We start from the raw sequence: 22,084 nt of genomic DNA on the forward strand, positions 1-22,084 counted from the left end.
TTTATACAGAGTCAATACAGGAACTTCTTCACTCAGGTGAAGGAGCTCCGTCCGTCTCTCAGGTGAAGAAGCTCTGGCCAGAAGACTCTACTCTACCTGTCAGGTGAGTGGTTCTTCCCACCTGACATGACCTTGACATTATCACCTGTCTACTCTGTTCTGATCCGTGTTCAGTTGGTTTAGGTGAGACGGAGAAGGTAAGTGGACTCACCTGCAGTGGACTCACCTGTAGTGGACTCACCTTTGGGCGGAGTCAGCCGGTTGTAGCCGCTAACATACTGTATAGTGACAGGTTCTGTATTAATATAGTATTGATATTAATTCTTGTTACCTGTCTAAATTCCTGCTTACACCTGTTCACTCACATCCAACAGGAGCAAAGGTCAAAGGTCTATGTGTCTCCATTCAGGTAATCAATTTAATCAATAACTAATCTTTATTGGATTTATCTGTCTCTGTGTGTGTGTGTGTGTTATATGCTATTATAAAACAACTAATCTCTATCCCGCCTGTTGGTAATATAACTAGACTAAAGTTCTCCCTCTGCTCTACTTCTTCTTGGTCAAACAGACATGACTGAGCGATGTGATGAAGAGCTGAGGATGGTGATGGTGGGGAAGACAGGAAGTGGGAAGAGCACCACAGGAAACGTCATTCTGGGTTGTCAGCACTTCGACTCTCGCTGCAGCGCCACGTCCATCACTAAAATGTGTAACAAGGGCAGAGGCTCGGCGGGGGGTCAGAAGATCGTCGTCATAGACACCCCGGGTCTGTGCGACACCGACGTGGACGAGGAGACGACGAGGACGGACGTCAGCCAGTGCATCTCCTACTGCTCCCCCGGACCGCACGTCTTCCTGGTCGTGGTCAGAGTGGGACGGTTCACGAAGGAGGAGAAGCTGACGGTGCAGAAGATCCAGGAGATGTTTGGCGACGCTGCAGACAGGTAAATAAAACCACCTACAAATCCATGTTTCATCAAAATAAAAACTTCAAAATGATTCAAATCATGTATAGAGAAATAAATGAACAATTACCAGGTAGTATCCAAGGGTTGTTTCAACTGAGACCAGGTATGCACAAGAGAGGAATCAATATATTTGAAAAACCACCATTAAAGGACAATTCCAGGCGAATTCAACTCGGGGCTGTATTTTCCTGTCATTTTAGGTCTAAAAGAAGGAATCTGAAGATTTTCAGTTTAATTGCTCCTGTTTTGCGGTAGTTAGGGTTAGGGTTATTATTATGTCTGTCCCCGCATCGCCACGGCAGCAATGAATGGGAGTGGATGCAAGTTACGCTGGTTAGACTGTTTACATCCCTCAAAGCCGCAATTTTTTTCCACAGACAGCGTCAGATGGCGACTCAAACATGCACCGAGGAGTTTATTTACTTCAAGCAAGCCGACATGTTTGTAAAACTAGATCTAATTCAAAGTCCCCCAGAGTCTCGCGCGAGACCCAGTTGCCGTGCTGGTGTATTCAGGCGCAGTTGGAGCTCCCGTTTGTGTCATAAACACAGGAATATCAAATCTTGACTTGCTTGAAGTGTACATTTCTTTCCACAGACAGCGTCAGGTGGCTACTGAAACATGCGCAGAGAAGTTTTTTTTAACTTCAAGCAAGTCAAGAGTTGATATTCCTGTGTTTATGACACAAACAGGAGCTCCCACTGCACCCGAATACACCGCGCACGGCAACTGGGTCTCGCGCGAGACTCTGGGGGACTTTGAATTAGATCGACTTTTACAAACATGTCGGCTTGCTTGAAGTAAATAAACTCCTCGGTGCATGTTTGAGTAGCCATCTGACGCTGTCTGTGGAAAAAAATTGCAGCTTTGAGGGCTGTAAACAGCCTAAGCAGTGGAACTTGCATCCGCTTCCATTCATTGCTGCCGTGGCGATGCGGGGACAGACACAACTAACGCAAAACAGGAGCAATTAAACTGAAAATCTTCAGATTCCTTCTTTTATACCTAAAATGTAGGAAAATACAGCCATGAGTTGAATTCGCCTGGAATTGTCCTTTAAGGACAAGGCAAGGCATCTCTCAATGTGCTTTACATAAAGACAAGCATAAGTGATGAGATGAAAATATGTGTCACCTTAGCTAAAATAAGAATACTCTTCAGAAACAAAATACTGTGTTTTTTTCTAGTTCTATTCTTTTATTTTGTGGACTGTATGAATGTCTGGTATATTCATTTAGACTATTTTGTTCTTGTTCTGAGCAAATGAATTGATTTGTTTGTATTGGCTGAGATAGATAGCATGGACTGATGGCTGTGAACGGAATTTTCATTTAGTCCTGTAATTTTAAGCCAAAAAAGGGGTCAACGTTGAACAAATTGCAACAGAAGCAAACTCAACTGATTTTGTATCCTCAACATGTCCTGAGTGAGGTAAAAAAAAAAAAAAAAAAGCCCCAGAGAATCCCATAGGGGAAAGTTTCGAAAAAGCCCATTCATACGCCTATTAATTATTTTTCACCTGAATAGGGTAACATTTAAACTTTAGATATCTCCATGAAAATTACCCAGTTGATTAGTTACATTAAGACAAACAAAAAATGCATTACAAGTTTTTTGAAATTCTTTGTTAACATGAGTAAATCTGCATAAATTCCACCGTTTTGACAGGACATGTATATATAAAGGTGCTGTGGTGGTACCAGCTTGAAAATTGGAATGAGTTGACTCCAGAGGTTCATAAAGGGACCTGTGTATTGTCTTGAAATTTCGGACCAAGTCACAGAGTTTACTTTCACTTTCGTCAACTTACCAACTGTAGCTTTAATGAGCTAGGGCCCATAGGCTACCATGTAAAACCAACGGATTCAAATCCAGTCCACGTCCTTTGCTGCAAGTCCTTCCATCTCTCCACCCCACTTTCACAAATATCTCTCTATCTATCATTAAAGGCGAAAATGCCAAGTATTTTTTTTAAGAACTGTTCAATCAAAACAACCATCAAAAGATAAGTGCCCTTCTCCTTAAAGCAGAACTATGCAGGATTTCGGCTGTAATTATTGTATTGTATTGTAAAATTGCCAGTGTCTCCAAAATATTTACTGTAGAAACACCAAATCGTACCAAATTTTTCAGGAAGTCCTTACAGCACCGTTGATCTGTGTTTTGTTCTGATAGGAGTTACCGTTTTGTCACAGTAAGCCTAAATGCGAGACCGGTGCAGAGGCAGAAAATCGCTCTTTTTCTCGACGTTTCTGTCTGCCTCAGCCTGGGGGGGCCCTATCGTCATTGGTAACCACCTCAAGTTGCCGTGGTAACGTCTGGACCGTGCCTAACATCCGACAGAGGGTCTAGCAATGTAAATCAGCCTAAGGCTGCAATTGACCTATGGCTAAGCCACGCCCCCAAACGCCATGAGCCAATCACAGTGCGGATAGCTAACCCATACACTCGGACATTCACTGCTTCCACGTCCATTGAAATGCATTGCAGTTAGTCAGTTTTCATTCGTTTTTATATGTTTTTTCTTGACATTTTAAGTTTAAAATGGTCAAACGGTGTGCATGGGGTACATGCAACTCCGACACTAGGTATCCCGAGAGGCTGGACGACGGGGTGTATTTTTTTTACCTTTTTCCCAAGCCACATCTCATCCAAGAGAAGTGTCTCTGTCTACATCTGTTCTAAGTTAAGTCAACAACGTATTTGAGGCAACATATTGTCAGAGATGTTTAGATGTTAGCCAGTATCACAACTAAGAATAAAGTCCGCTAGCTTAATGCTAACGTATAATGTAAAACTCCATAGACAGGCTAACAGAAATTAGCCCGTCGCTATTGGCGTTTTGCGGCAACCGATTTTGTTGTTTTGACATGTACAATAAAACTGATAAATCAAACTAAACTTTAAGCGATAGTTCAACATTTTGGCAAATTCACCCATTGCCATAATCCCTAAGGTTAATTGTCGGTGCATGTTGTTTTGAGATCTGCGGGGCAGAGACGCGAGCTGCTCAGGTAACTGTACATACAGTAGTTCCCTGTCCCTCATCAAATTCATAAAGTTCACAATCAAACAACTCCACATTCAACACACTAGGAAATAATCATCTATAATTATGCAACATTACGACACATGAAGCAAATACTCTGAACTACTTGTGCGTTTGAAATCCCTCCTCGGAATGTAGTTCCGGCTGCTTTTGCTCTGTCTCATAATGTTACATGATTATTTCCTAGCGTGGTGAATGTGAAGGTCCCAACTTGTCCACCAGAGCGTTGTGGAGTTGTTGGATTGTGTATTTGATGAGTTTGATGAGGGACAGGGGACCTGTACCGTTCACTGAGCAGCTCACGTCTCTGCCCCACCGATCTCAAAACAACATGCACCGATAATTAAAGGTAATGAACCTACTACTATGACTATAGGGGTTATGGGGAGAGGAGGATCTGACAAAATGTTGAACTATCCCTTTAACCTAACAGGTACAGCATGGTCCTCTTCACCCACGGAGACCTCCTGAAGGACAGCAGCATCCAGGACTACATGAAGGACAGCGCCGAGCTGCAGGAGCTGGTTCACCGCTGCAACGGCCGGTACCACGTCTTCAGCAGCAACAACGACCCGCGGAAACAGGTCACCGAGCTGCTGCAGAAGGTCAGATACATCGTCCATATCAACGGGGGAGGACACTACACCAACGAGATGTTCCAGCGGGCGGAGAGGGCGATTCAGGACAGGGCGAGAGAAATTATGATGGAGAAAAAGGCAGAGATGGAGACGGAGAAGAAGGAGATGCAGAGGAAGCTGAGAGAGGAGCTCGAGGAGAAGATGAGGGAGGTGGAGAAGGAGGAGATGATGGAGAGACGAGACGACGAACAAGTCCCACTGGTGAGACAGGAGAGTGTGAGTGACAAAATAGAAAGAATGAAGAAGTTGGAAAGAAAAGAGAGCGAAGAGAGGGAGAGAAAAGAGAGGATGGAGAGGGAACGAATAGAGAAAGATGAGAGCACGAGAGGACAGTGGATGGAGAGAGAGAGGATAGCGAAGGAACAAATAAAGAAAATTGAGACAGCAAGAGGACTGTGGATGGCGAAAGAGAGAGAAAGGGTGGAAAAAGAAAAGAGGGAGAGAGGAGAGAGAGAAAGGAAAGAGAGAGAAGGGAGGGTGGAGGGAGAAAGGATTTGGAGACACAGCATGGAGAGAGGATGGAGCATGGAGACAGAGACGATGGAGGGAGAAGGGATGGAGAGAGAAGGGAGGATGGAGGGAGAAAGGACGGAGTTAGAGACGATGGAGGGAGAAAGGATGGAGAGAGAGAGGAGAGGGGGAAGTTTGAAGGAGGAAGCAGAGGGAAAACGAGAGAGTAAAAAAGCTCGGAAGCTCAGAGAGTTGGAAGCGAAGTACGAGAAGGAGGTGAAGTTCTACACCACCCATCTGGAGGAGAAGTATCGGAGGAAAGCCAGAGAGGTGGCGGAGAAGGAAAACCCCGTGTCCCGGTTCTTCAGGAGATTCCAAAGCTTCCTCCACAGTTAGATCCGCCTCATCTGAACCATAGAAGAACAAGAACAAGAATTATAGCTGCTGCGCAGCGATGGGTCGGGTCCGGGCTATTCTTTGGCAAATTTAGGCAAATTCTGATCAACAAACAGGAGAATAGGAAGACAGGACAGTTGAACTTATAATTTTCACTTTGCACCAGTTGAGGATTGAACACACGATCTCTAGAATCATCAGACATCATCTACCATGACTCTAAGATTTCATACATTTGTTTCACAAAGACCATTTAGTATTTTGATGTGTTATCATCAACTCCCTTGCTGGGGCTTGAACCCACAGCCTCTGGCACCAAGAACCAAGAACTCCTTACTCACTGAGCTAATTACCTGGAAGTGAGACATGATGTGTGACTTCTCAAATAGACTCAGGGAGTCAGTGTCCGGGCAGCTGTTGTCAAGGCAGATTTCAAAAATTGTCAAAATGTCACAAATTCTGTTATCTAAACAAAAATCTGATAATACATAAATTGCATCTTGACAGCATGGAAATGTTGGTGATTTGTTTTTAATGATAAGTGTTTTGCTTCATAAGAGAAAATCTGATGTTTAAAAATGTCACTCTTACATTGACTGCAGTTGTTCCCATGAGCAGAATTCAAAATGTAGAAAATTCAGTTTTTGAGATAAAACTCTGGTATTTGCCAAACTTCATCAACCATGACACCAAAATATTACCTTTTTTTCCAGGAAGATTGAAAATGTATCTTGCAGGAATTGGATGGTATATGTTTACAGTACTGTTTACAGTCAAACGTTTTCATGCACTGTAGGCTCAATTTTTGCTTAATCAAAAATCTGAGGAACAAGTTTTGTTGAGGACGGTGCTCTCTAGCAAGTTTGGTGACAATTGAGCAAAAATTGTGGGAGGAGAAGAGATTAGGAGATTGGTTTGGTAGGAATTTTTAAAGTTTTTAAATTTAAATGCTTATTGAGGGGGGGTCACATGTCCTTGGAGTTGAGTAAATCTGGTATTGGACTTGACCTTTGTGCAAAGTTTGGTGATCTTTCGCCCATGGGAAGTAGGATTTCCTCGGAAGAAGAAGAAGAAGAATACAATAGGGTCCGGCCAGCTTAAGAAGAAGAAAAGCTGGCTCCAGACTCTAAGGGCCTGTCCCAATTCTCCCCCTAGCCCTAAATATTTGCCCTAACCCTATATTTTGCGCGTTCATGTTTAGGGGTAGGGTGTCCCATTACTCTAGGGAGCAAGGGGAAGTGCGATTTTGCCCTTAAAATCAGCCCTCAAAATGTAGTGAGGTCCGATGCGGGCTTAAAACGAAGTGGAAGATGAAATTACCCGTTGTAACGATCGTTCGCCGTTTAGACACATCTGAAATGCTTGAAGAAACATTACTATTTCTCTCTGTGTGTGTTTTGTGTCGCTATGTGCGGTATTTATTGGGGGAATCACGGTGTCGCATCAGTGGCTGCAGCTGACAGGGACAGCTAACGGCAGCAGCAAAGCTAACGGCGGTAGCTAAGCTAACGGCGGCAGCAAAGCTAACGGTGGTAGCATCAAGACGTCAGCTGTTAAAACCCTCCCGTTGTCGGACACGACATGAAACTACTCCAGTTAGCTCAGTCATGTTGTAACTTAGATATCCGCTGGAGAAAATATTTTTTCATGGACCGTTTATTGAGTCACTGAGTTATTAAAGTTAAACAGGTAGCTAACCGTCATAGACGGATTATCATGACCACGGGCCCTGGACACAAACTCGCCACGGGCCCCTGCCTACACACGCAAACAGTGTGCACGCAAAGGCGCTCTTCCTATTACGCACATAACAACACAAAATTACTGTCATTTTAGGTCTTTTTTGCGCGGGGGTTGGGGGGGTTGTGCTCACCTGAACCGGGCTCTACAAACACTGGTGCGCATCATGCCACGTAGCAATGGGATTGGATTATTAATAAGAGCCTATTGCACAACTGAAAAACAGAAAATATTGTAGCGACCCCGCGTTCTTGTTATGATGTTTAGCTAAGTTGTGTGATTTCTGACTGACTGTGAATGTGTACGGTACGGGCCGGGCAGGTAGGGTACGGTTGGATGAGGGGCCGGGGTGAGTGTGAAGAAGACAGAGTCCTGTGTGTGTGTGTGTGGGCGTGTGTGTGTAGGTGAGTTAGTGAGGAGGAGCAGATGAAGAAGTGAGAGCTGTCAGATAAGTTTGTGTTATGTTGTTGTAGTTACGTCGGATCGGACACGACAATGTCAATAAAAACGTGTGTTTAACATCGACGTCGGACGTGAAATAGCTGCAGAGCGGAGCCAGTTTCCTTTCTGCGTCGTTAACAGATTGTGCCAGATGCGCCAGAGCGCGCACCTCTGCTCGCGCTCTGCAGCGGTTTCTATTTATTCATCTTAACAGAGCGAGAGAGAGATTACTGTAACACACACATTCACACAGGCTACACACACACACACACACATACCCACAGACACACAGCTGAGGGACCGAGGCGCTTGTCGACCGGCATGGAAAAATGCGCATAGTGGCGTGCCCCCCGGGGTGCTCAACCTGGTCAGTGGGTGCTTGAGCACCGGAGCATCCACGGAATCGGCGCCTATGAGTCGGGGTCAGACTGCACTCGGATGCCGAGTAACCTACTCGAGTACTCTGATATCGGCTACAGCCTATAGAAACTACTCACCAAAACCACCGGCTTTTTCCTGGTCTTCTTCGAGGAAAAGTCCTTGATAAGGTAGTCCAACACTCGGATCAGTCTGTCCTCTACGGCCACTTACATAGCGCAGTTTCAGCCATTTCAACCGTTTCAGCTTTTTCTTTCCTTTGTTTTCGTCTAGCAGCTAACAGCTGATCCACTGAGCGCCGCGTCTCTATTTTAAAAACGCACTGTATATTTGACCCCAGCGCACGTAGGCTACGTCATTGTGTCATCACACATTACTGATTTATCATTTCTAAAGCATTCAATTGATTTTATAATCATACTACATTTTCAAAACCACATTCATTCCAATATATATATTTTTTTATTGTACAAAAAAAAAAACCCCAAAAACTCTGAAGGCCAAGGGCCCCTATTGGATCTGGGGCCCTGGGCACACGCCCACTTTGCCCATGCGGTAATCCCTCTATGCTAACCGTTAGCCCGGCTAATCTATGATAACCATGACTAATTACAAAAATTGTTTGGACTGAGATAAACAAACACAGCCAACGCAACAGGCAACACAACAGCGGAACCGCCGACATTTTTCCTGAATGAAAATAGCAGCACGCTCCACCGATATAATTGTAAACATGTGACGTACGTTATCACGTTCGCTACGTTCACTACACTAGTGGTGTCCCGTTTCCATAGGGAAAGATTTTCAGCCACTTGAGGGCACTCAAAACCAAGTGGAAGTTTTAAGGGGGAGAATTGGGACAGGGCCTAACAGTTCTACTGCAGAGAAGACTCAGTAAACTCTACACAGACTTTTATTTTGATAGGCTCTTCCTACATCCTGATAGAGACTCATTATTGGTTATTGGTGTTTGGTCAGAGAGGAGTCACTGTTTCAATGTCATAATGAATCTCTCCTGTGATTTTTTTTAACCTGCATGTTGTCGTTGTTGACTTGAGCTGCGTCGGCCTGTAACCATTGGCTTTTATTTTGAAAGGTTTTGATCATTTCCCGCAGCATGTGTGTAAAGTGTTGATGAATGGAGAAACAAACAACAGCAAAAAAATAAATAAAGGAAGTAGAAGAGCTGGTTTCCAATTGTTATTTTCTACAGAAAAACCTCAGTAAACTCTACGATGACTTTTATTTTGAAAATATTTTGATAGTCTCCTCCTACATCCTTGGTACATAGAGATACTAATTTATTGATTATTGGTGTTTCATTATGGAGGAGTCACTGTTTCAATGTCTCTCATCATGACTGCATGTTGTTGTTGACTGTAGCTGTGTCTGACCAGGCACAGTCTTTTATTTTGAAAGGTTTCGATCATTTCCTCCCTGCTGCATGTGTGAAGTGTTGATATTACAGTAATTATGTTTTCACTGAATGAAGAAACGAACAACAGCAATAAACACATAAATAAAAGAAAAAGAACCTTGCAAAAACTCAAATATCTTACCAAGAACATTTGTCTTATTTCTAGTCAAAAACAAATCTCATTATACTTCAAATAAGACTCATCACATAAAAAGTAGCTTGTTTTTAGACACTTTTTACTTATTTCAAGCATATTTTCACTTGAAATAAATAGAAAAATCTGATAGTGGAACAAGTTTTTCTTTCTTATTACAAGCACAAAAAAACTTGCTTTCACTGGCAGATTTTTCAACTTATTTCAATTGAAAATTAGTTTGAAACAAGTGAAAATGATCTAAAAACAAGTAATTTTTTTAAGTGATGAGTCTTATTTTAAGTGGAAAAAATTAGTTTTGACTAGAAATGAGACATTTTGACAAGAAAGAAGACAAATATTCTTAGAAAGATTTTGAGTTTTTGCAGTGAAGAAGAAGAAGAAGAAGGTGTGTGTGTGTGTGTTGGAGGTGTGAAACAGCAGGACGGTGTGAGAACTTGATGCTCGTCCTTCTCCTCATCAGTGGGGGGGTCAGAAGTCACACGACCTCGTTTTCATTAATCACCTTGTTAAGTCTCTCACACACACACACACACACACACACACACACTGTGACCTGCTGCAGACACGTTCATTCACACCTCGAGAGTCGAAACTCGCACTCAGCATCTTTCTCACAGGCTCCAGCTCATAAAATAATTACATTAAAGCTGCAACAATTAACTGATTAATTGCACAATAATAGATTTTTTAATTAACCGTCAACTATTCTGATAATCTAATAATCGGTTTGAGTCGTTTAAAAAAAAAAAGAAGACCAAATTCTCTGATTCCAGCTTCTTAAATGTGAATATTTCTGGTTTCTTTGTTCCTTTATGACTATAATAAACTGAGTCTCTCTTTGGTTTGTGGACAAAACAAGACATTTGAGGTCGCCTGGTGGTTTGAGAAACACCTATTGATATTTTTTTTTTTAAATTTTTTAACAGTTTATTGACCAAACAACTAATCGATTATTTAACATATTAATTGATAATGAAATTAATTGTTAGTTGCAGCCCTACACTGCATAACTCAAACTCTTACTAAGAATATTTGTCTTATTTCTTATTGAAAATTTGTTTGAAACATGTGAAAATTATCTGAAAACAAGTTCGGTTTTAGGTGATGAGTCTTATTTTAAGTGGAAAGAGATTAGTTTTGACTAGAAGTATAGAAGAATATAAGACAAATATTCTTGGAAAGATTTTGAGTTTTAGCAGTGTAGATTACATCATCATCATCAGAAACAAACAGAGAGACTTTTATTTTGAAGGGGTGAAGCGTGTGTTTTCCTGACTGCACTTGAACCTGTCACAGACGTGTGAGTGTTGTTGCTGATCAATAAATCAATACACATCACAGATCACTGCTGCTGTTTCTGTCATGATGTGACCAGCAGCTGAAGGTTCGATTCCCGGGGGCGGCTGAGTGACTGAGAGCAGCAGGTGTGAAGAGCCGACGCCTCAGACCGCTCAGACGCCCCGGGGTCAGAGGTCAGCGCTCAGACTTCCCTCAGCGCCGACCTCTGACCCCCGAGCAGGACGACGACCACGACCACGCTGCAGAGACACAACGACGTCAGCTGTCGGCCGGCAGGGGGGCTGCTGGGAAACACAGCCCCGACACACACACACACACACACACACACACACACACACTGCTGACCTCACGTCTGACTGAAACGCTCCCGGTCAGATTCACACACACACCTGTCCGACAGGTAAGAGTCTGTCTCGGACGTTGTGTTTTGCCTGCTTGGACTTTTAATTTGAAAAATAGACATTTGAATTTACAATCAAATTGAATAAACTTTATTGATCCTGAAGGAAATTCTCAATGCCAGCAGCCCAGGCATACATCCATTCTAAACAACATGACAATAGATCGACAGAATAACAATAAATAGACAGACAGTACCTTTAAAATACATCCAAAACAAATGTGTGTAAAAAGGAGTGTTTAAAAACAAAATGCATAGAAATAAAGTGCATAAAATACATACAACTGCCTAATGGCACTAGTCAATTGTGTAGCCTGAATGATGAATGATCTGTTGAGTCTTTTAGTTTAACAGTTTTGGCCTCTCAGACGGCCGCAAATAAAATAAAATAAAATAAAAATGACATTAAAAAAAAGACGTAAAATGAAATAAAATAAAATAAATTGAAAAGAAATGAAATGACATAAAACAAAATAAAATAATAAAGTGAAATAAAATAAAATAAACATCATGTTCACTGTTCTCACACTTACTGTAATACTTCCTGTTTGCAGAGGTTGTGGTCATGTGACATAATGTTCAAGTCTTTTTTCATTCTAATAAAGATGTTTGGACGCACGTCACTGTGTAATACTACTACAACTATTACTACTACTAGCCTACTACTATTACTAATACTATTACTACCTCTATTACTATTATTAGGCTACTACTGCTGCTACATTGTAGCAAGTGCATAGAAATAAAGTGCATAAAATACATTCAACTGCCCTATGCCACTAGTCAGTTGTGCAGCCTGACTGACCTGGAGATGAATGATCTGTTGAGTCAGTTTTGGGATCTCAGATGGCCGCAAATAAAATAAAATAAATGACATTAAATGAAATTAAATCAAATAAATGTCATTTTCACTGTTCCTCACACTTACTACTTCCTGTTTGCAGAGGTTTTGGTCATGTGACATAATGTTCAAGTCTTTTTTCATTCTAATAAAGATGTTTGGACGCACATCACTATACTATTACTATTAGCCTACTACTACTATTACAGGGTTCTTACGGATCCTTAAAAAGTCTTAAAAGGCATTGAATTCATTAATATAAAAACAAGGCCTTAATTGGCATTAAAATGTCTTAAATCAATTTTTCAAAGTCTTAAAAATGTTAACACTTGGTAAGTGGGATTTTATGATTGTAATTAGTCTCAAATCTCAAAATAATTGGTAACATTTCAACATAGAGAAGTTAGTGGCGGCCGTCAACGCTAAATTTCTCACCGCCACCAGCTCCCGAGTCAGTGGGGTTTTTTTTCCCGGACTTTTTATGCATTTATTTTGAAACCTATGTAATTGATGTGGTGGTTTTTTTTCTGCATTTGTGTTATTATTCTGTATTGTGAAGTCGGTCTTAAATTTCATTTCAAGTGGCTTTAAAAAAGTCTTAAAAAGTCTTAAATTTAACTTGGCTTAAGCTGTAGGAACCCTGAATTAGGACTAAATCTATTCATACTATTACTACTATTACCACTGCTACTATGACTGCTACTACTGTTACTAATGATGATAATGAAACTGTTAAGTAACCAAAGCTGAATTAAACGTGAGTTTCTTTCCCTGATTCATGCCGTTAGTCAACATCCCACACCGTTACCGTGACAACAAGCATCTTCCTATAGGCTACTCATACACAATCACACACACAGACACACACAGACACACACACACACACACACACTCAGGCTGTTTTATGTAAAGGGACTGATCAGCTGCAGAGACGACGACGGAGCTGCATGAACTGAAACACACAGAGAGAGACTGATACTGAAGGAGGAGAAGTGTCTCTCCTTCTCTCCCTCCCTCCTTCCCTCTCTCCCTCGCTCTCACTAGATGTGTCCATATAAGGGCAGAGCAGGAGGAAGTGGGGATTTCTCTGCAGAGTCATGTGATTTCCAGTTACAGCGATGCTCTCAGCACGACACACACACACACACACACAGTGGACGGCCTCAGCTGCAGCTTCAGGGTTGATGCTGCAGGTGCCTCGGTCCAAAGCTGTTCCTGTACTGGGTTGTAAACATGTTGATTTCATTTTAACGTGTTGACTGACTCACTGTTGCAGACTCACCCTAGAGGTCGGGACAGGAACTGCAACTTTCTATAGAGATAGTTCAACATTTTGGCAAATTGGCCCATCACCATGATCCCTATAGTCATAGCAGTAGGTTTGTTACCTTTAATTGTCGGTGCAAGCTATTTTTAGAACGGCGGAGCAGAGCCGTGAGCTGCTCAGAGCTACGCTACGGAGGCTCATTATGGGATTTCTTGGTTTCCCCTCATCAAACTCATCAAATACACAATCCAACAACTCCACAACGCTCTGGTGGACAAGTTGTGACCTGCACATTCACCACGCTATGAGATAATAACACAACGTTACCAGACAGAGTTGTTTTAGAGGTAAATACAGAGACTGCTTGATGAAAAACTGTCCCTGAAGGCAACGCGCATCAGCGGTTTTGCATGAATTTACCTCTAAAATGCCCCCATGAGCCTCCGTAGCGTAGCTCTTAGCAGCTCTGCTCCGCCGTTCTAAAAACAGCTTGCACCGACAATTAAAGGTAACAAACCTACTGCTATGACTATAGGGATTATGGCAATGGGCCAATTTGCCAAAATGTTGAACTATCCCTTTAAGCATTAAATACTTAATTCATCATTTATAACACATGAATACCCATTAGTATGTAGTTTATAAACACAGTTAACAATGTTTTATTCATCTCTCATTCAACTGTTTTGAAGAATTAATTATTTATTAATGCTTAACTAATGCTTAATAGTGTGTACTTATTATAAAGTGTTACCAATGTACTTAACAGACGTTCATGAACATCACAACACTACATTGAGTGGTAGGTTACAACTATTACAAGATTACAAGATATTTGTCACATAGCTACACAAGTCACAGAGTAACATGCCGTGAAATGTCTCCTGGTTGCTCCTAAACTGGCCTTATAAATAAGATAAATGAGATAGACATAAATAAAATAAATAAGATAAAATAAAACTAATATGATGGAAATAATGTAATTAAATAATCTAAATAATGTAATCTGAAATTAAAATATGTGCAAGGGTGTGTGTGTGTGTGTGTGTGTGTGTGTGTCAGGCTGAGTCCTGGTGGTCTGTCACCAGATTCACAAGTGACTCAGTGATTCACAGACCACATGACCGTATCACTGCTGCTGCTGCTGAGAAAAGGACGAATCAGATCAGGAAGTGATTCTGTTCAGTTCGTTCACTCATTTGCAGACAAGAGTTAGTTTCAGGATGAACTGAACTCAGGTCAGTTTAATCAAATTTTACTGGTCGTCAGTGGCATCAGACCAACCTCCTGCAGGAGTTCAGTCTGACACACAGTGATGGACCATGTGACCACGTGACCATGTGCGGCCAATCAGAGAGCAGCTGTGAATCTGCAGACCCAGTTCCCTCTACGGTTATGTAACTGATCTGAGATCTGTTTGTTCTTATCCACCTGCAGCTGCAGCTCACACACACACACACACACACACACACACACACACACACACACACACACACACACACACACACACACACACACACACACACACACACACACACACAGTGTTAGCGTTTCCCCATCTTGACATCTTAAACTACCTCTTGTGCAAATTCCTTCTGTGCAACAATCCATATTTAATGCCATATTTAGTATAGTGCAAATAACTCTTGTCCATGTTTGTACTTGTACATATATATTTTTTATATATATTTATATTTCTTTATTTGTCTATTGATCCCTTTGCTCTTTTAACTTTTACACTTTGAGTTGGAGGTAACAAAAAGCAATTTCCCCTTGGGGATCAATAAAGTATTCAGATTTTTTTTTTTTTTTGCTTTATTTATCTTCAAATAGTATGAACAAGTGAAAAAGGAACAAAAAAACAAAGCGACAGACATTCTAAGACATGACAAAGGCACAACAACCAACATCGGAATGATATAAGGACAAATATTAACAAATTATTTAGATAAATAATATAAGAAATATAGAAATTACAAAATAAATAAGTGAATAAAATAAAAGAATAAATAAATAGGTCTAATAAAAGAAATAAATGATAAAAAGAGGGCGATTTCATCTTGACATCTTGTTTATCTGCCTGGACACTGATGATGTCACCACACAGCGGTGGCTCTGATTGGCTGTTGGAGTTAAAGCACAGTTCCATGTGAACTCTGTGTGTTTCCCAGGCCCTCGGCTCCTCGCCACATCACGCTCCCGCTGCATCATGGGAGCTGAGAGCCTCAGGCAGACTGAGAGGCTCCCGGCGAGGAGAGGAGGAGGCTGTGGTGAACTGGGATGCACTGGGAGAAAACCGGTTCCCGTGGAAACGACAGAATGAAACCTCAGCGCTGCTCTGAGGGTCAGCGAGTACGGAGGCCTAGGAGGTGACAAGTAACAAAGTACAAATACTTCGAATTTTCCCTGTTAAAAGGGTTTTCTCTGGAGTTTTTCCTCAGTGGATGTGAGGGTCTAAGGACAGAGGATGTTGTTGTGATGCCATGTAAAGCCCTTTGAGACAAACTGTTTGTAAAAACAGGCTATACAAATAAAATTGCCTTGCCTTTGTTACTGTACTTAAAGCAGAAGTAAGTGATCCGGTCGTTTTCGCTAATGCTGCGTTCCAGGCAGGCTTTTGAAATCGTAAATTACAGCTTCAAGTCACAACTTACGACTTTGTAGCGTTCCAGGCAACCCACTCGTGTTTTTCCGACCTGTTTTACCGGTGAAAGTCACTATAACGGCCACTCGTAACTTCCGACCGGTGAACTCGTACCAGATCGAACTGGTACGACTTCACGGTCGGAAAAATACGAGTTTCCTTGAACGCACCATAACAGTCCTCGTCCCTACGTCGCCACATTCACGGCGTCCCTTGGCTGCACACACAGCCCTGCATGCCGTTCTCTCTCCTCATTGGATAAAAACTGTAGGATACGATAAATGTTTTCTCCTCGGCTCAGAGCAGAGCAGAGGGACTGACAGACCCGTGTTTCAGACCAAACACTCTATGTAAGTGATTGCTGTCGGAAAATATAACTATTTAAGACTTATATTAACACAAATATATCACTCACTTCTGCTTTAAGTAGATTTTTCAGGTATCTGTACTTTACTTGAGAATTTATTTTTCTGATGACTTTTTACTTTTACTCCCTACATTTGTTCAGAGAAGCAAGACATTCCCCATCCATGGCCCTATTTAAAAGAGTTATTCGTTGTTGTCGGCTACAAAAAGGACTCATGGCGTACGCGCTGTGTCCTGTGCCAACCGGCTTAAACTGGTCATAACTATTACTGATGATTACAGTTTGGTTGTGCTGCAGTGGAAAAGGAAAACAATTAACCTGTAGTATTCAGAGTACCAAAGCTGTTAACAGTTAACATCCAGATGCTCATGCAGTAGCTACCTCTGGTCAATTCAATCTTGAATTATCAAAGGATGTATTGTGTTTCATTAAGGGCAAAAATTCATTTTTTACTTTTTACTTCGAAAGTACATTTCGGAGCCTGCACTTTCTTACTTTTACTTGAGTACACTGCAAAAACAATATTTGTCTTATTTCTTGTCAAAATGTCTCATTTCTCGTCAAAACTAACCTCTTTTCACTTAAAATAAGACTCATCACATTAAAAAGTAGCTTGTTTTTGGACACTTTTTTTTACTTCTTTCAAGCAGATTTTCACTTGAAATAAGTAGAAAAATCTGATAGTGGAGTAAGTTTTTCTTTCTTATTACAAGCACAAAAACTTGCTTTCACTGGCAGATTTTTCTACTTATTTCAAGTGAAAATTAGTTTGAAACAAGTGAAAATGATCTAAAAACAAGTTAATTTTTAGGTGACGAGTCTTATTTTAAGTGGAAAGAGTTTAGTTTTGACTAGAAATGAGACATTTTTACAAGAAATAAGACAAATATTCTTGGTAAGATTTTGAGTTTTTGCAGTGTAAAGGAGTTGAATCAGTACTTCTACTTTTTTTTTTTTTTTTTTTTTTTTACACATGTATCTGTACTTCTGGTATTGGGGTCGGGGGGGGTTGGGGGTCCTCAGTCTCTGTGAAGCAGAGAACATGCAAAACCTGCAGAGTGGGCGGGGCCACACCTGTACATGTATGCAAATGAGCGCCCCCTGCCCTCACACACATATATGGTGTGATTTGCATACTGGTTGTGTGTGTGTGTGTGTGTGTGTGTGTGTGTGTGTGTGTGTGTGTGTGTGTGTGTGTGTGTGTGTGTGTGTGTGTGTGTGTGTGTGTGCGTGTGTTGATTGAGGGTGGGCTCCGTTTGCTGATGACTCATGTTGAGCTGATAAAGGGCAGATTCACCTTCAACAAACTCACCTGAGGATTCGTGTGTTTGAGCACATTAACATTTCACTGACTGATAATCAGAACAAACTGTGTCTCAGTTTGTTTTAAACAGAAATAAATTCACAGTGAATCACTGAGTCAACACTCTGGTTGTTTACACACCTCAGACTTAAACTGTAACTTTTTCTTTCTTTCTTCCTTTGCAACAGTCACTTCTGTGTAAACATGTTAAATATGTTTGTTTTCTATTTTTAAAGTGCAGGACGATGAGTTGTCACCAAGACCTCAACTGACGTGAATCCATGTTATAAACAATGACCTTCAACATGTTTATGCACAACATAACTGAACAATCGATAATTAAATTAATCATCAACTATTTTGATAATCTAATGATCAGTTTGAGTAGTTTTTGAAGAAAAAAAGTCCAAATTCTCTGATTTCAGCTTCTTAAATGTGAATATTTCTGGTTTCTTTGTTCCTTTATGACAATAAACTGAGTCTCTCTTTGGTTTGTGGACAAAACAAGACATTTGACATTTTTCAACATTTTTTAACATTGTTATTGTTTTGTTTTAGAGGGAAATGCAGGGACAGCTTGATGAAAAACTGTCCCTGAAGGCAACGCACAGCAGCTGTTTTGCATGAATTTCCCTCTAAAACAACTAAAACCACTGATGCGCGTTGCCTTCAGGGACAGTTTTTCATCAACAGTCTCTGTATTTCCCTCTAAAACAACTCTGTCTGGTAACGTTGTGTTATTATCTCATAGCGTGGTGAATGTGCAGGTCACAACTTGTCCACCAGAGCGTTGTGGAGTTGTTGGATTGTGTATTTGATGAGTTTGATGAGGGAAACTAAGAAATCCCATAATGAGCCTCCGTAGCGTAGCTCTGAGCAGCTCACGGCTCTGCTCCGCCGTTCTAAAAATAGCTTGCACAGACAATTAAAGGTAACAAACCTACTGCTATGACTATAGGGATTATGGCAATGGGAACAATTTGCCAAAATGTTGAACTATCCCTTTAACTGTAAAACACACCACAAACTACAATAAAGATTTTAACTCTCTTCACAACAATATTGGCTCCTACATTACATTAAAAATGCTCCACCGTTGCATACGTGTTAACGCCACACTGGCGTGCATATAACACCAAATTCCACAAACTCTTGTGTCACCACATGCAGATTCCCCAAACGTGGAATAAAATGTGAGAATGCACTTTTCTGTTCAGATCATTTCCATAAAAGACAAGAAATAAAACACGCATTCACAAACTCTCATACAGTGTGTGTGTGTGTGTGTGTGTGTGTGTGTGTGTGTGTGTGTGTGTGTGTGTGTGTGTGTGTGTGTGTGTGTGTGACCCCTCCAGGCCTCCGTACTCCTGCATCCTGTCTCTGTCTCTTCTCTTCTCTGTTACTGTTACAGCCTGAGGACGACGTCCGCTGGTCCAGCTCGTCCCTCTGGTCCGTCCTGATCCTCCGCAGCCCCTGGTTTCACTCAGGACACACACACACACACACTGACACACACATGGACACACACACTCTCACCCTCCTTCTTTTCACAGAGCAGGATCAGTTTCATGGTCTGTGTGTGTGAACGCCTCCGGACACGACTGTGATTCAAAGTCTCACACTGATGGAACAGGAGGAAGACTCACCATCATCACCTTCATCGTTGTAATTTTTCCACATACAAAACAAAAAATTACAGTAATTTCCGGACTACTGAGGGCGCCTGAATATAAGCCACACCAGCCAAATTTGAAAATAAAATAAATTCTGCACATATCTAGGCCGTACTTGAATATAATCCTCAGGTTTTCATGTTGTAACGTGAGATATTTACACAGAAAGACAGACGGGAACTGTGACAGTCTGCTCGCTTTTCCTCTGTTTTGGTTTCGCTCCTCTCCATGTGCATTTGTTGACAACAAAGCCGGCGAAAAATCAATAAATGGAGCGGTGGATAACGTTACATAACATATACGATGTTACAACGTGTGTGTTTGTGTAGTCTTAACCGTCATGAACAAAAGATTACGGGTTACGGAGCGCGTTTGTGTTGCGTGTAACTACACTGATGCTGCAAGGTTGGTTTTCAGCCATGTGATGCCAGGTGGAAGGCAGAGAGCCTCCGTTCTCACGGTAACAAGTCACAAGTCATGTAGTTAACGATCACAATTACTCCGGAGCTTTTTAATTAAGGTATAAAAATGTAGCATAGCCACGGGAGAAAATAAAACATTGCACCAAAACTCAAAACTAGTGTCTTTTTCGGCGCATAATCTTTCCCCACATGTCTAACCCTAACCCTAACCCTAAAATCTATAGTAGTGTGTGTGTGTGTGTGTGTGTGTGTGTGTGTGTGTGTGTGTGTGTGTGTGTGTGTCTGTGTGTGATTGTGTGTGTGTGTGTGTGTGTGTGTGTGTGTGTGTGTGTGTGTGTGTGTGTGTGTGTGTCTGTGTGTGATTGTGTGTGTGTGTGTGTGTGTGTGTGTGTGTGTGTGTGTGTGTGTGTGTGTGTGTGTGTGTGTGTGTGTGTGTGTGTGTGTGTGTGTGTGTGTGTGTGTATGTGTGAGACAGAGTGATTTGGTTCCCGCCGGGTTTCACCTTCTTCATCCTGGATTCTTTTCCCAAAAACCTCTGAGCTTTGGTTTGTGTGTGTGTGTGTGTGTGTGTGTGTGGGAGCAGGCAGGGTGCCCAGTATCACATGACAGGGTGGGGTGAGGGGTGGACTGTGAGAAAGTAGGAAGAAGACGGGACGAGAGACAGTGAGAAAAACACATGAGAGAGAGAGAGAGAGAGAGAGAGAGAGAGAGAGAGAGAGAGAGAGAGCATGACAGACACAGAGAGAGAGAGAGAGAGAGAGAGAGAGAGAGAGAGAGAGAGAGAGAGAGAGAGCATGACAGACAGAGAGAGAGAGAGAGAGAGAGAGAGGGAGGCCTGGGAACCGAGTGTAAATCTGTTAAAGAGAAACAAACATGAAAACATGCTGACATCAGCTCTGCAGGTGTTTGACCTGCAGGTGGCGCCGATAGGAGGTGAAAGAGTTGCTGCTTGTCACCGTAGCTACAACACTATAAACAATAATACCACTGTGCATTCACACCAAAAGCTGCAAAAGCTTTAAAAACGCCAGAAGTCATTCATTTTCAATGAGAGCAACCAAAGCTGACGAGAAGTTGAGACTTGGTTAAAGGACAATTCCAGGCAAATTCAACATGGCTGTATTTTCCTAACATTTTAGGTCTAAAAGAAGGAATCTGAAGATTTTCTGTTTAATTGCTCCTGTTTTACGATAGTTGTGTCTGTTTACATCCCTCAAAGCCACAGACAGCGTCAGGTGGAGACTCAAACATGCACCCAGAAGTTTATTTACTTCCAGCAAGTCCAGAGTTGATATTCCTGTGTTTATGACACAACGGGAGCTTCCCACTGCACCTGAACACACCGAGCGTCAACTTGGGTCTCGACTCCGCCAGACTTTGAATTAGATCTAGTTTTACAAACATGTCGGCTTGCTTCAAGTAAATAAACTTCTCGGTGCATGTTTGAGTCGCCATCTGACGCTGTCTGTGGCTTTGAGGGATGTAAACAGCCTAAGCAGCAGAACTACAATCCGCTCCCATTCATCGTTGCCGTGGCGATGCGGGGACAGACACAACTACCGCAAAACAGGAGCGATTAAACTGAACATCTTCAGATTCCTTCTTTTAGACCTAAAATGTTAGGAACATACAGCCCCCAGTTGAATTTGCCCGGAATTGTCCTTTAACTTTATGGCAATAATTGCTATGACGCGGTTCGGCGGCCACCAGTCAGAATAGTGACGTCCTTCGGCTCCCTTAAATGACCAGCACGATCGAACTTTGACCTCAGTCACGTGAAGAGCGACCAAAGCAGCTAAAAATATTCGTTTTTATGAAGTTGTATTGTGACAGTATGCCTATAATAAACTAACCACCTAATGAGCTAAAAGGCTAACCAGCTAATAAACTAACCAGCTAACAGGCTAACCTGCTAATGAGCTAACGAAATTAAGTCTGCGGTTGAGTGAAGTCATCATGGAGAGTCAGAGTGAGGTTTAACAACCAAACACATTAAAGTCAATGATGATGAAGATCAAAGGTCACAGTATCGTGGGAAACTGATGATCTGGTTCTACTCTAAATGTTTGTTTTGGTTTTAAATATGTAGATTTCAGAATAAAACACTCAAGAGAAACCAAATCTTGCAAGTTGGCTGTTTTAAGGCTCAGTTTCTGAATACAGGCTGTGTGCATCTACCTTTATAACTATGGAGCTTTAACACAAACATCTACCTTTATACTATATGGAGCT

The 22,084-nt window shown here is 41.7% G+C and overlaps 1 protein-coding gene across 1 annotated transcript; it reads left to right on the forward strand.

Annotated features, from left to right (window-relative positions):
* Nucleotides 1-572: 572 nt before the first annotated feature.
* Nucleotides 573-15,785, forward strand: LOC310985363 (GTPase IMAP family member 9-like; the record flags this gene model as incomplete). The annotated part of the gene is made up of 3 exons (XM_083970937.1): nucleotides 573-946; nucleotides 4,453-4,708; nucleotides 15,615-15,785. 3 exons carry the CDS (start codon nucleotides 573-575, stop codon nucleotides 15,783-15,785), a joined length of 801 nt encoding a protein of 266 aa, XP_083827063.1.
* Between the last annotated feature and the right edge of the window lie 6,299 nt (nucleotides 15,786-22,084).

This window comes from Trachurus trachurus, assembly GCF_905171665.1.
Source record: "Trachurus trachurus genome assembly, chromosome: 4".
NCBI classification, from domain to species: Eukaryota; Metazoa; Chordata; class Actinopteri; order Carangiformes; family Carangidae; genus Trachurus; species Trachurus trachurus.